This window comes from Pimephales promelas, chromosome 18 (assembly GCF_988280905.1).
Source record: "Pimephales promelas chromosome 18, fPimPro1.hap1.1, whole genome shotgun sequence".
Lineage (NCBI taxonomy): Eukaryota > Metazoa > Chordata > Actinopteri > Cypriniformes > Leuciscidae > Pimephales > Pimephales promelas.
The window spans coordinates 23,900,483-23,914,854 of record NC_142786.1 but is presented as its reverse complement, the minus strand read 5'-3'; the positions used below and the strand labels follow the sequence as shown (position 1 = coordinate 23,914,854).

Below are 14,372 nucleotides of genomic sequence, written 5' to 3'. Positions count from 1 at the left end.
TATATATATATATATATATATATATATATATATATATATATATGAAGAGTTCAGATGCAAAAGCCTCTAAATGCCATTTGAAATGTTCTTCTTTAATGATGTTTTTTTATCAAACTTGTATATTTAAGTTCATTAATTTTACTTAAATAACAATTAATAGGTAATTATCATTGCCATTTAAGTGAAGTCACTGAACTTAAATATACAAGCTTGATAAAAATTATCATTCTAGAAGAAAATTTCAAATGGCACTTAGAGGCTTTTGCATTTGAACTCTTCATATATATATATATATATATATATATATATATATAAATTATGTATACAATATATAGTAAAATAGTAATATAGTAAATATAGTAAAAAAAATAATAATAATAATAATAACAATATAGTAAAAAAAAAAAGACCATAATTTGAACAAGTCATACTTCTGAGGAGATAAATACTTGACTAAGCGCCCGGCCTTTTTCTGGACGTAGTGTTAGCAGATCATGTGACCATCCCAGGCCATCTGCCACACTGAGCTGTTAGCAGCCACGCTAGCCTTCACTTGCAATCTCCACATAATCCTGTCCCGCAACAGGAAGCTCCCGCCATCCCTCATTTGTTCCCAATTATTGCTAATTGCAGTTTTGGCCTACTCTAGATCTACCCCGTGCCAGCTGCTCGATCCCTGTCCGGGCAACCCCACGTGGGAAGCTGAGCAAGTATGAACAATGAATCTTTTAGGGTATAAGTGTACCTGTGAGAGCACCGGGATGTAAACAAGGGGAATGGTGCACGATAATATCCTATTATCATCAGAGGACAGCAGAACCTGGAAGCTACATTAAGAAATTCCTCTGTAGAATAGTGGGTTAGAGGAGTGCCTTTCTGAACTCACCTCCAGAAGGCAGCATAGATGAGCAGCAGAATGAGTAGAGCCGTACAGGATATGCCACAGCCCACCATGAGGGGCACAGACGGCATACTGGAGGGCCCCATAGCCTGGGAAGAGATAGATGGAGAGAAAGAAGATTAATAATTGTAAATGTAGGTTATAACACAATCAGCCGCTCAACAATGCAAAATAACAATCAGCCTGAAAAAGTTTATTTTGACATAATGACCAGCTGACTGTACTTAATGCTGCTAAATCCATGGCAACAAACCAAACAAATCAATTAAAAAAATAATATTAGCAATTATTATGAAATACATAACAATTATTATGAAATATAACAAAATTACTATTTTAACTGTTAAATAAATGGTCAGGAAAAATGGTCGGCGCACCCAGTGCATGGCCTAAAAGGGTTGTCCCAATTTTCTTAAGGAGTAATGGGTGTGTTTTGGGCGTGGCGTGCAAAAAACCAATCAGAGTGTTGATTCGATATTTATACGACGCAATTTGCAAGTGGAAAGACTGAATGCTTTTCCAGAGAGAAAACGGATCTGCTCGTGCGCGAGGTTAAAGCACGAAAGCAGACCCTCTAAAGGACAAGCTGGATTACAGCATATTTTTATTTACACAATAATCACAATAATAATGGCAGCTGAAATCAACTCCGTAATACACAATACGCCCCCAACGGACGTCATACTACACAGTGAAAAGCGTCGGACGCGGGTCAAAATGGTGGAGAGATTAGAAAGGTTGATTCTGTCAGTTCTGTATGATCTCTCTGATGAGGGTTTTAAAGATAGAGATATTAATAGGAAGGCTGCTGCGTGAGGAAAGTTGCTCAGGACGTTGACATATCAGGTCGGCTAAAACATGTGATATAGTGATAGTGGTCAATAGTTCAATGTCTGCCTAATATTGAATTGTATTAACTGCCCTAATAAAGTTAGAAAGTCATGAAAATGAAAAAAAAAAAGACATGACAACTTATCGTTAAAAAAAAAATATCATTATTTATTTTATTAAAAGTCAAGAATTCCATAGCAACGCTTAACTTCCGCTGGAATTGTCGGATAGTAACTGTCCATAGCTTTTCACAAGAGTTTCTTGACCAACGGACACGATTATCTTCGCACCGCACTCAGTCGGACCCGTTTCGGACCCATTCGCATGCGGTCTGCGAATCTTCGTAGGGAATGAATGACTTCCAGTCATTTCAGAGCCATATCGGAGCTGATTTCAACTGCCAGTGTGGAGGCGGCGTAATCCGATGTTTACTGTAATATTTGGCTAATTTGTGTGCTGTGTGAGTAATAAGCAGTGTAATAAGCAGAGTGTAACGCGTCCCTTTAAATAACAACAAAAAAAGTTTCACCAGGTTTCAGTTGGTCAATGCAACAGTCTATTTCTGTTGCCTCAAAATAGCAATGTGTCAATGCGCCTGAACACACCTCGTTTTCAGACCAGCAGCCCATGGGCGCATAAATGCATTTTAGAAAACATGGCGCAGGATGTGAAAATGATAACTGCGTTGGGCTGAAACTAGCATAAAACACTTGCGTTGCACCTGGCGCTGCATTGCACAAAATGTGTGATAGTCCCCAAAGTGTGTGAGTGTGTATATGAAACGTGAGTAAAAATTGCAGAGAAAGAAATCAGATTCTGCAAACACTTGACAAACAGCTTCAGGTTGGGAGAAGGATAAAACTGCAGAGAGAAAAAAAAAATACAGAGGGGTAGTAGTGGAAGGATTACATTCTGCTCAGGTTAAAGCTAAAGGCCAAGGGTCTTCTTTCCAAGCAGCCTCATGCGCCTCCATCTTTCACTCCTGGGCTCATTTTCTATTTTTTTCCCACCAGGTCTTAGCTAGATTTCTTCTTAAACTGGACATTCATCCCCCATTCAGCCCTTTGGCACTTGTGACCCCAGCTTATTAAGCATATCTGCCTAGAGAAGGGTTACTACGGGTGAACACATGCTTCATATTTCTGGATTGTTCCACCTACTCGGTCCTACCATCAAGAAGTGTGTGGTGATCTGTGTAACCAAACATTTCCTCTGCGGTAAAAGCAGAGTTCAGGGTTCAACTTAATGGTACATGCACAAGTACAATGAAACGTGTATATATGCGGACGCTATTGTCAAAATGTTTTGACAAATTCAAATGTATGCTGCTTATAGTCTTAAAAATATGTAGGTAAACTGTAAACTGTTTAAAGGGCTTTAAATGATTCCAGACGATGAATAAGGGTCTTAAACGATCACTCATATAATGAATAAATAACAAAGTTTAAGTTTTATAAGCTCAAATGCTCACCTTGCTCTGTTCTGTGAAGCACGTTTGTGACTTTCCTGTTTGAACTCGTTCATCAAAATGAACAATTCTTGTTCTGAGCCATTTGGTTCATTCAACGAACGAAACAAACAAATTGACTCAGGAAAAGATTTGTTCATTTTGATGAATGAGTTCAAACAGGAGAGTCACAAACGTGCGTCACAGAACAGAGCAAGGCAAGTATTAGAGTTTATAAAACTTAAACTTTGTTATTTATTTATTAAATGAGCGATCGTTTCACTTGATAAGACCCTTATTCATCATCAGGAATCGTTTAAAGCCCTTTGAACAGTTTGCAGTTTGTACTGAAAGTGTCTTTTGGACCTTGAACCGTTTGGTTCCCCTTGAAGTCCATTATATGGAGAAAAATCCTGGAATGTTCATCAAAAACCTTCATTTCTTTTCGACTGAAGAAAGAATGACATGGACATCTTGGATGACATGGGGGTGAGAAAATTATCAGCAAAAGTTTTTTTTTTTGAAAAGTGAACTACTCCTTGAAATACAAATAAATAGAACAAACGAACGAATGGACAATTGATAGATATATAGTTTGGAAGATAGATATTTAGATGGATAAAGAGATAGATAAACACAAAATACGGTTAGAACGGACGATAGATAGATAGATAGACAGACAGACAGACAGACAGACATTTGTGCCTTTCTGCTCTCCCAATAAATTGCATCTTCACATAACGTGCTATACTGTCATGTGAACTACAGGGGGGTCTAATCACTCAGACAGTAATGTGCTAAGGCCCCCATCACCAGCTCTTCACAGCACATCATTACGGTGGATCAGCCTGTAATCATTACACAGGTCACAGTATTCCTCTTTGAAACTAGAATCATTTTAGAGTGAGTAATCCCTACTGCTTTTATTTGTCTGTTTTTGTGACTACACCGCATTTTTATTTTATTCATTGATTTTCCTTTAAATATGTTTCTCACTTACCATCCCCGATAGGTGTAACATTTAAGCAAAGATTGGAAATCAACACATTTATTTTGATTTTCTTGGCTGATTTTGGGAGACAATAATTCGGTGGCAATCTGCAGAGCTTTCTACCATTTATTTGGTTGACATGATTAAAGTCTTCCACAATCAGGGACACAGCATCAGGGTAGGTACTTTCAAAGCTTGAATGCCTTTTGTGACATACAGCTGAGTAAAGCAGCTTCTCGAACAATAAATAATGTAGGGCGGGACTTAATTTTGTCCATGGGGATTGGATTGGATAATTGTGGTTTGCTATTGGTCGATCTCATGTGAGTGACAGGTTGTCCCGCCCTCGTGCCAAACACATCATCAGAGAAGAGATGAGCTGCAAAAGTAAATAAATGATGATGTGTTTGGGTAAGTCATATATAATAAATACTGCAATATTCTATAAATAAGAATTGTCTATTTTGGTGTAATGGTGACTTTATTAGTGTATAGCTTACAAAAGATCGGTGCAGAATATTTCTTTAACAGTGAGATTTTCCAGGTCACTTCAGAATAAGTAATGGGGACACCATGAATTTCCAGACATACACCTCATTAGCTTGTCTCATCGCATTATCCAAAATCATTAACAGATTTTTTTTTAAATTTATTTATTTATTTTGCATTTTATGCTCAGTGAAAATTCACAAAGCTTTCAATTTAGCGCCCACAAATTTCATGTAGACCTACCTCTTAAAAACCACCAACTTTAAAAGACTATCGTCGCCAAATGTAAATCTCTTGGTTGAAAGTGAATGGATGTGATTCATGCTGCACTGATTGTCAATTCAAATGTAATTGTTGTAAACAAATGATTCAATTTAATTCAGTTCAATACAGTGATCCGTTGAAGCAGCTTTTTTAATGCTTCCACTTTAATGAATAAGATCAAACAAATAAAGTAAATGGTATATTAAGAGAAACACTAAGCGTAGTTCATTTTCACAGACTCAGAGCAGTCCCACACCACTCATCTGCTCTTGCATCCAGTGTTCCTGCGAACACAACCATTCCTTGTGGTTGATCTGTCTGGCAGTCATGTGTATGAGTGGTGTGGCAGTAATCAAGAGCATTCTTACATGCTGGCAATATTTCAGAAGAACAGTCATGCAGGTTGGCATGATTAAAGTCTCCTGCAATCAGGGGCACAGCATCAGGGTAGGTTCACCCAAAATTGAAAATTTTGCCATAATTTACTCATGCCGTTTCAAACGCGTATGACTTTCTTTCTTCCTGTGAAATATAACAGAAGATATTTTGAGAAATGCACCAGTGTTGTTTTCCCCCACACAATGGAAGTCAATAGTGACCAACATTCAACAAAATATCTTCTTTTGTGTTCTTCAGGTTTGTATCCTCACGAAGACATTTTTATTTTATAGTGAACCTACTGATTTGATTACGTACATGACACTGAATAAAAATCCTGAAGAAATGCTGTTATTTAACAGTGAGATTCCATATTGGAACAACAAAATCAGAAAACCAGGAGCTTAACATGCCACCTTTCAATCTATGCGATCTGTCAGGCTGCACAGCTTTATATTAGGGGTCAGCTAGAGCATGTTGAGACAGAGAATCTATCAATACGTGATAAAGGCTTAACTCGAATCCTATAGTGGGATTCAAAAGTCTGATATCACCAGATAAATGCTTCACAGTTTTCTAATTAAAAGGTAAAAACAAGTCAAATAAGTGAATACTTGTAAAATGAATGTAAAATTAAAAAAAAAAAAAAAAAAAATTTACAATGAATGAATGAATCCATCCGTCCAACCTGATATATGGTACTCTCGTGTTAAACGATATGTAGCATTAAATATCTAACTATATTTTTGCCCCGTTCTTTGTATACATTTGGATATATGAGTAAAATCCACAGTACACTCATGTAAAGTCAGTGTTGGAGAAAATTTATTTTAAAAGTATAATGAGTTACAATATTGTGTAATCGTAACTAACTTAATTGTGTTAGTTACGTTTTATGGAAAGTAATGCATGGTTATATATATATTTTTTTTTTCTCAGATCGGCTGGGCTTGCTTCTTTGTTTTGTAAGTCTTCCCCACCATTTAAATTTTTACATCAATTACACGACAATGTTTTCCTGCCATTGACTGAATTTTCCAGATTTCTGTGTTTTCATTGTTATAGGATAGGTATTATGCATCTTCTAAAAGAGTAAGCACAGAAAAAAAAGGAGCAGAAACAAGTGATAAAAGCATTGCTTATGCATGTTGTAATTTAAAGGTGCAAAACGCATGTCTGAGTTTTTGCAGAACTATGCCCCCACTGGCGACAAACGGAACTGCAACCAGAGGTGTGCGCGCTCATGGATCACACACATAGATAGATAGATAGATGGATAGATGGATCGATAGATCGATAGATTGATAGGTAGATTGATAGATAGATACGTAGATAGATACGTAGATAGACAGAGCAGAAGGATAGAATGACAGACGGATAGATGCCTCGCTAGAATCTCTTCTCTGTGAGTAAAGCACTTGACACGACATCTCTAAAAGGCCACAGCTAAGTTTTAAAAAAATAACACTGGAAGCTCTTTGTGAAAGCCTGTGAAATGGCTACAGGTTTGAGTTTATAAAGCTTGCAGCTGTTTATAATAAGCTGTGAATTGGCTTGAATATGAAGTCCTCATTCATGCACTTACAGCTCAATTGGCCTCCTGGTGTGGACCGGTCAGGCTTCCACACAAAGCATTTACGACTAAACAGCATTTGTGAACAAAGACCCTGAAGCGTGTGTGTGGGATGTGGGATTGGCCTCCCAACAGCGCCTACTGCTTGTGCACATCTGTTCTGTGTAAGCCTATGAGAGTTATTGTGTGCAAAGGAAAGGTAGACATGAGAGAGTTTGGAGCTGGTGGAGGGTGGCAGTGTTTTTCCTCAAACTGGCAGGTGTAGGTGTAACAGGTGGCACTAGGAGAGGTGCTGCCAACCTTCACTCTCATCTTTTGCTTAGCCTATTGTCCCTGGCATATTAATTGGCAACATTATGCCTCTGCCGGATTCAGTTTGGCAATTTTGACCAATCTAGTATGCCAGCAGCCTAAAAAAAAAAAATACTAAAGGTGTTGTCTCTTTCACAAAAATGCCATTGGCAGGGTAGATGAGAGGATTGCTCCAGTCCTGATGTGAAAATGAAAGCACTATATATGGGAGAACAACAGCTGGGTTATGAAAGCAAAAGTTTTTGAAAAGTTTTTCAAAATAAAATGTATAGCTGTTTCAAGATAGACTAAACATGAGCTCAAAAGTTAAACTACCATAAAAAAAAAAAATAAATAAAAAATGGGGTCGGTAAGATTATTTTAAACATGTGTTTTGGAAGAAGACTTATTCTCACAAAGGCTGCATTCATTTCACTGAAAATACAGTGTGTGTGTGTGTGTGGGGGGGGGGGGGGGTGTAATATTGTGAATTATTGTGATCAAAACTGAATTTTCAGCATCATTATTCAGAAATCATTCCAATATGACTATTTGATGCTCAAAAAATATTTATTATTATTATTATTATTATTATTATTATCCATGTTGAAAACAGTTGCACTTCAGGGAAACAGTTTCAATGGATTCTTTGATGAACAATAAAAAGTAAAGAATTATAAAGTAAGAATTTTAACATTCTCTTTCACTTCTGATCATTCAGTGTGCTTGACGAATAAAATTATTAATTTCTTTCTTTCTTTAAATAAAAAAAAATCTTACTGAACCCACACTTTTAAATGGTAGTTTGTTTTAGTAGAAGCTACAAGTCAGTGTTCTTGTGTGTGTGTGTGTGTGTGTGTGTGTGTTAAATCACATTTAATAACCAAATTCCCAGTGTAAAAAAAAAAAAAAAAAAACATTCTACCTAAACTCTCAAACTATTTATGTATTTACATATTCAAATATTTTGCAAAACAAAATTCAAATACATTCTTTTTATTCTCAAAATCACTAATAATCACTATAAGTGAAAAGTTTTTGCGCCATTGATTTGACTAATCATTCCCAATGAGTCAATTTTCACATTTTAAAAAGAAGGCATCCAATCAACGTTTGTAACACTGTGAAGTTGGTTTGGTTTTCTACTGAAGAAAAATTATTGTAAAAAAAGACTACAAGGCCATTGAAAATATATGATCTCTCTGTTGCACTTTATGAGACTTATTGAAATAAAAAGAGAGAGAAAGAGTATCCTTGCTTTGGGAGCTTTAGCAGAGGGCCTAATTTCCAATTCACCACCACACCTCTGACAGATGTGTGGGCGCTAGACAGCACGAGGTGACAACAGAGTAAAAACAACCAAAACTAATTAATGAAAAGGAAGAATCTCACATTTAAAAAAAAGAGAGATGGAGAAGGACAGCAACTGTTTTAAACAAACTGAATAATTGAGTATTATATTGTATGAGGACAGCTTCTAAGCCTTCAACTAATGCCAAGTTGCACCATAACGGCATGAGTCTTCACACTGAACTGTCAACACTTTTGCATGTCAAGTGACAGTAAAGGCATCCATAATGTTGCAAAGTATTTATATTTCAAATGAATGCAGCTCTTTTGACCTTTCTCCTAGCCCGAAATTATTTAAAAAACATCCAACAAAATCAAAAATAAAATGTATTTATCAACAGAATTATTTTAATTTAGGGAAACAGAGAAAAGGTGGCTGGAGTATTTGTGCAGCATATCAAAAATAGAAATAGAATGTTGCTTTGTTCATCATACTGTGAGTGATCTAGTTTTCACAACATGCCATAGAAATATATTAATAGTTCAATCAGATCATTTACTAAAGGCACCAATAATAAAAAAAAAAAAAAAATCACACACTAATAAATCTCCCTCCTTCCATCTGAACCACATGCACGTCTTTTAAACTCAAAACTGGGCCTACTTGACTCTCAAACACTCATTTTCAATTATTCTACTGATATGAGGTGAGATTTAATCACAAATGTCATCCGTTGAGGGGTTAAATGATCACATACCATGTCCACAGAGAACCTGGAGTGGTAGAACCTGTTCTCGTTCACAGGCCTACAGCCCCAAGCGCCCATTCCATAAGACTTGTCCTAAAAAAAGCATGTACCACAGCTCCCTTTGGTTTTGAGGGCCACAGACATCACGAATATTACATAGGGAATTATAGGCCGTCTATCCCAGCACACCCTATGGCAGAGCGAAGCTCCTCAGCAAATAGAAGTCATGTCTATTTTCAGCCCAGGCACTTTAACCTACTTCTCCAGCCTCACGCGCTGCACAGCCACCATTTATCCCTGATCTATCCTCTTCTCGCTCCGCAATAACTCATTATGACAATAAGAAACGCACTTAGCGGAACCAGGGAGAGAGGATGAGGGAAAACAAGAAAAATCTAACATGAACTTAGTCAGACTTTGCATTAATCAAAAGGTTGAAACTCTCTGAGGCGTATCGTTCCCTCATCTAAGCCCTGAGACCTTCGAGACCAAGCCTTGATCTGCTGTTTGGATGCGTGTCGACCGCTCCACCTGATTCACGCCCACATCAGGAGAGACCCAGTGCCATTTTAGCATATGCTAACGCTCTTCTTTAAGTTCCCCGGACACTTGTTATCTTTGAAATGGTCGGGAGAGAAACAGAGTGCTGGGACTCTTTGTCAGGGCGACGGCGCATGATGTGAGCCTAAAGCCCAAAACAGCGTGCTGATCAATCATCATGATCCAAACCCACCAGGAGCTTCCTGAAACAGGATGACCCAAGAGCTTGCTTTGGGTGTTGCTAAAGCCTTTAGGACTGCATGGACCTTTTTCACATTTCCAGGGTTTTCAGAAGCTCAGAAGTTGTTGGGTAAACTTCTATAGTGGGGAACGGAAAGTACTTTTGCGTCCCCATTTGTTCATTAAAAAAAAAGCATACACAATGGAATTCATATGACTTTCCAAAGGAGAGAAAAAGTTTCACACTGTGCATTCCTAAACCCTGGTTTAACATTATTATTTGCATATTTGTGTGTCAGTGTCGCTCAGAGAATCAGAGGCACATGATTGGCTGTTTGTCTAGCTGTGACATTCCAACACATTCTCATCTTAGGACATTCTAATCCTTTTGACATGTAAATAAAACATCCTTCGGATATGGGTAGGTTTAGGTCTGGGGTAGTGTTAGGGTTAGACCACTAGGAGGCGCCATCTGGCCGGATGTAGACGCACCTATATGACGCCTTGGGGATGAGGCCGGGCTGGACATTCTAGCATTGCATTGTTTCATGTACACGATTGACATGGCAAAAGCAGTGCTAACACTTGCTTGGAAACAGGGGTTCATAACCCTGGGGAAAACGTGGTGCTAACCCCGCTTGAAATGTTCCTTTACCTAGTGTTAAAAGTGGGGAAATGTTAGAACAACAATAACCTGGGGTTAAGCATAGTGTGAAAAGCAAAGTGTTATGAAAACACAAAAAAAAAAAAAAAAAAAAAAAAAAACCTTGCTAGAATTATGGTTTATCGGAGTAAATGCATCATCACAGTCTTTGAAAAGAGTCAGTTATGCAAATATTTTCAGCAGAATAAACCGGTTCACATGCTCCAATTGAGAATTAAATGAACATACAAGAAGGGATAGTTCGTATAACGCAATTGAGCTGGTGTGTGTATCGCTTATTACTGTGTGAGGAATCGCATCACCTCAGCTGAGACTTACACTAGGCCGTGTCCTAATGAGAAAGCATCTTAGCAATTGTGCCAGTGTCACGGCAGAGACTGAGCATTTCACTGCGCACTTTGGCAAAGTCTCTATGCATCATTTCATTCATCTATTTGGGGGAGGTTGGATAATATGGGCTGGTAATTAAATGGTCAAGGGTTCAAATCATGTAGTAATTAATTAGTGGTTATATTCATTCATATATTTTTCAAGATGTCTAACACTATGTAACACATGTAACTAGATTTACATTTTGTGGAGGAACTACAGTACCAATCCTTTTTTTTTCTTCTCCGTAAATGAATAAATCAAGAATTTGAATCAATTAAATGCACAAAATAAATAAATAAATAAATATAATTACATTCTGTAAGTATGAATACAATAGTCAAGTTGGTATTGTAATGTGATCTACGTTGTTAGCCATTCCAGCATTTTGTCACACGTTCCATTTACAATCATGACGACTTCTCCCTTCATGGGATAGTAGTCCATGACATGCACACTTGGCTTTCTAACTTTTTTTTTTAATACTGTCTATTCAGACATAGTACTTTTTTTTTTTTTTTTTTTTTTTACATAGCATTTGTTGCACTGCCTTTCATACAGTATACTATATAACAGAGAAGTAGGCATTTTCAGATGCAGGGTACATGTCATTTTCTATCGTAAACTAAAGCTAAAACTAAAACTTACTTTTGTTAATTGAAATAAAACTGAAATGAAATAAAATATCAATATTCAATGAAAGCTTAAAATAGATGAAAACTGATAATAATAATAATAATAATAATGACAAAAGCACATAATAGAATTACAAAAAAAAATGAATGAATTATATTTTTATATATATATATATATAGTCATATTCTTTATTTAGAGACAATTAGTTAATTCAGTATGATAATAATTCGAGAAAAAAAGACCAATTACTTGTCAGTATAGAAATAACTGCAATAAAGATGAGCAATTACAATTCATTATGCAAATAATACAATGGCGGTTCAAAATTTAAATGGATTCTTTTTAATAATGTACATCAAAGAGACATTTCCACATTTAAATTTTAAATTTCTTACACGTAAAGTTCATTAAAAATAGCTAGCACATCTAAAGGCCGAAGTTATCTGCAAAAAAGTTGGAATCGAGTCTATATGTTAAATGGTTTGAGCTGAATTAATTGCATAAGATTGCAAAGAAATGTAAAAATATTATTTTTGTAAAACATCAATGCAGCGCTGCCTTGCAAACACTGCAAAAAGTTTTTCAGACTGACATTATCTGACCTTTAGAGCTGTTTTACATTTTTTTAAAGAACCGTACACCAAAAACACACTCATTTTTGCAATTCAAATAGCTCTGCATGCCTCGTTTCACACTACTTGCAAAAGAACAAAGCAAAGATAGTGTGAGATACACAAGACCTTATGAAAACCACGTATCTACCACTGACAGTCTTTGAAATCATGTCTGATGGAACATTTAATATTACACCATGAGGAGCGGATAACCTGCAGACATAATGTTTATCTCCACAATATACGCGTTTATCTGCGCTTGGCTGTTTGTATACAGAGGTAGCACGATCGGTCAACACGCCTGAGGGACATTACAATGCGATACAGATTCCCTGATACCGAGAGAAAGACCTCCGTCCTTCATCCAACCAGACCGTGAGCATCTTAGTATGCAGGGCAGGTAGGCCTACTTGTTCAGAATGGGCGTATGCGTATGTCTGTGCTGAAAGGGGGTAATAACACCGGATCTTAGCGTGTGCCACCATGGGTCTTTTTCTGCGCTTGAGTGCCTCTAGTTTAATCCTGTGTGACAATGAATCAGTTGCATGGGAAAACTGACAGGTGACAAATTATTATGGCCTAAAGAAGCCAGCATCTTCTCTGTGCCAACTACTCCCATCATCCATCAGTGAGTAACTGATCAGCACAGTGTTATGCATACTATGAGGCTGGCATGATACCGCCTTTAAAGGGATACTTCACCTCTGGAAAGATGAATGTGTATATAAAATGGGTCATAAATGTAGAAGAAATGTGAAATTATTTTTGAATTCGGAGCTTTCTAGACTGAGAAAAGCCAGAAAATGTACACTCTAAAAAATGCTGGGTCGTTTTAACCCAATTTTGGGTCAAATATGGACAAACCCGAAATGTTGGGTTAAAAATGTAATGTAAAAATTTAACCCAACGGCTGGGTTATTCCATATTTGACCCAAAGTTGGGTCAAAACAACCCAGCATTTTTTAGAGTGTATTTTTGGCTTATGTGGATGAAAGACAACAACTCCCAGAATGCACTTGCTTCGCTGCCCTAGGAGGCCACGCCTACCGTGTAACAGAGCGCAGTAGTTAAACAACAAGTCTAGGCCACTAGTGAGTGTCCGCGATGAGTCTGCCCGAAAATCGTGTTTTGAGATCGCCCAAAATGTCTGGTTTTCGGCTTTTGCTTTCTACAGTCGCCATTCATCATGTTTACTGTGGCGAGCAGGACGAGACTGAGGGTGGCGGGAGAACACCGCGAGGCCGGTGGTGTGATTACCGATGTGAGACGCACCAGTCTCGTATCTCTAATGGAGGAGCGGGAATTTTCTTAGCAATGTTAAAACGCACATCAACCGATCACTTGTTTAGCGTTTATGTAAATGCTACATTCAGATTCACCAATGGAATGAATTCAGTTAGATTGAAAAAAAAAAGGTCTACACAATGAATGGCGACTGCAAGAAAGCGACGGCCGGACATGTCCGGGAAAAAGAGGATGGTAACCCCTACTACTCGGCTTTCTCCACAGAACAAGAGCCTGCTAGCTTAGCTTCCAAAAAAAGATGGCTGACACTATGTGTTCATTCTGTGAGTGAGATCCACCCTCTAAGGGCGGGTTGAAATCATGTGGGACAGACTCTACTATACTGACTGTAGTGTTTAGGCTCTGGCCAAAAAATACTCTGATGATGCAAAATGAGGATATTTGCGACATCTGAGGATTTTTTTCCAGATAAAAAAATACATAAATCTTTAATCTCAGGGGAATATGAGGGTGGAAAGCATGGTCATTTGAAAATACTACAGGTTTTCTACTAATTCAAAGCTTAATGCTAAATCCTGAAGTATCCCTTTAAGCTTGCAGTCACTGAAAATAAGAAAAGAGGCATTGGAGTAAATAAAAGCTCTGTTTTAAATAAAATGGACCTCTAACCTTGGTAAATAGCAGCGTTTCGGTCACTGGAAAAGACAGCAGGGGATAAACAGGATCAGTGGGTGATAGCAGCTATACTAAAGATGGCCAGTAATGACAGAAGCTTATGCCACTTTCCATCCTCCCTCTCCTCTCGATTAAATGTGAAGGTCAATCCATCCATGTATCTCTCCCTTATTTGCTGTTAACCATTTTATCTTCCGCTCTTCCTCTGTATAGTCCTGTCGGCGTGGACTAGAGTTCCCATGATA

General features: G+C 37.5%; 1 protein-coding gene across 24 annotated transcripts in view; it reads right to left on the bottom strand.

Annotated features, from left to right (window-relative positions):
* adgrb2 (adhesion G protein-coupled receptor B2) overlaps window positions 1-14,372 on the bottom strand; it is a 323,031-nt gene that overhangs the window by 59,135 nt on the left and 249,524 nt on the right. For all 24 annotated transcript variants that reach the window (XM_089123194.1, XM_089123186.1, XM_089123181.1 and 21 more), the window contains one exon: window positions 887-990. In XM_089123194.1, the coding sequence (XP_088979320.1) occupies window positions 887-990 (104 nt within the window). The remainder of the gene's footprint in view (window positions 1-886; window positions 991-14,372) is intronic.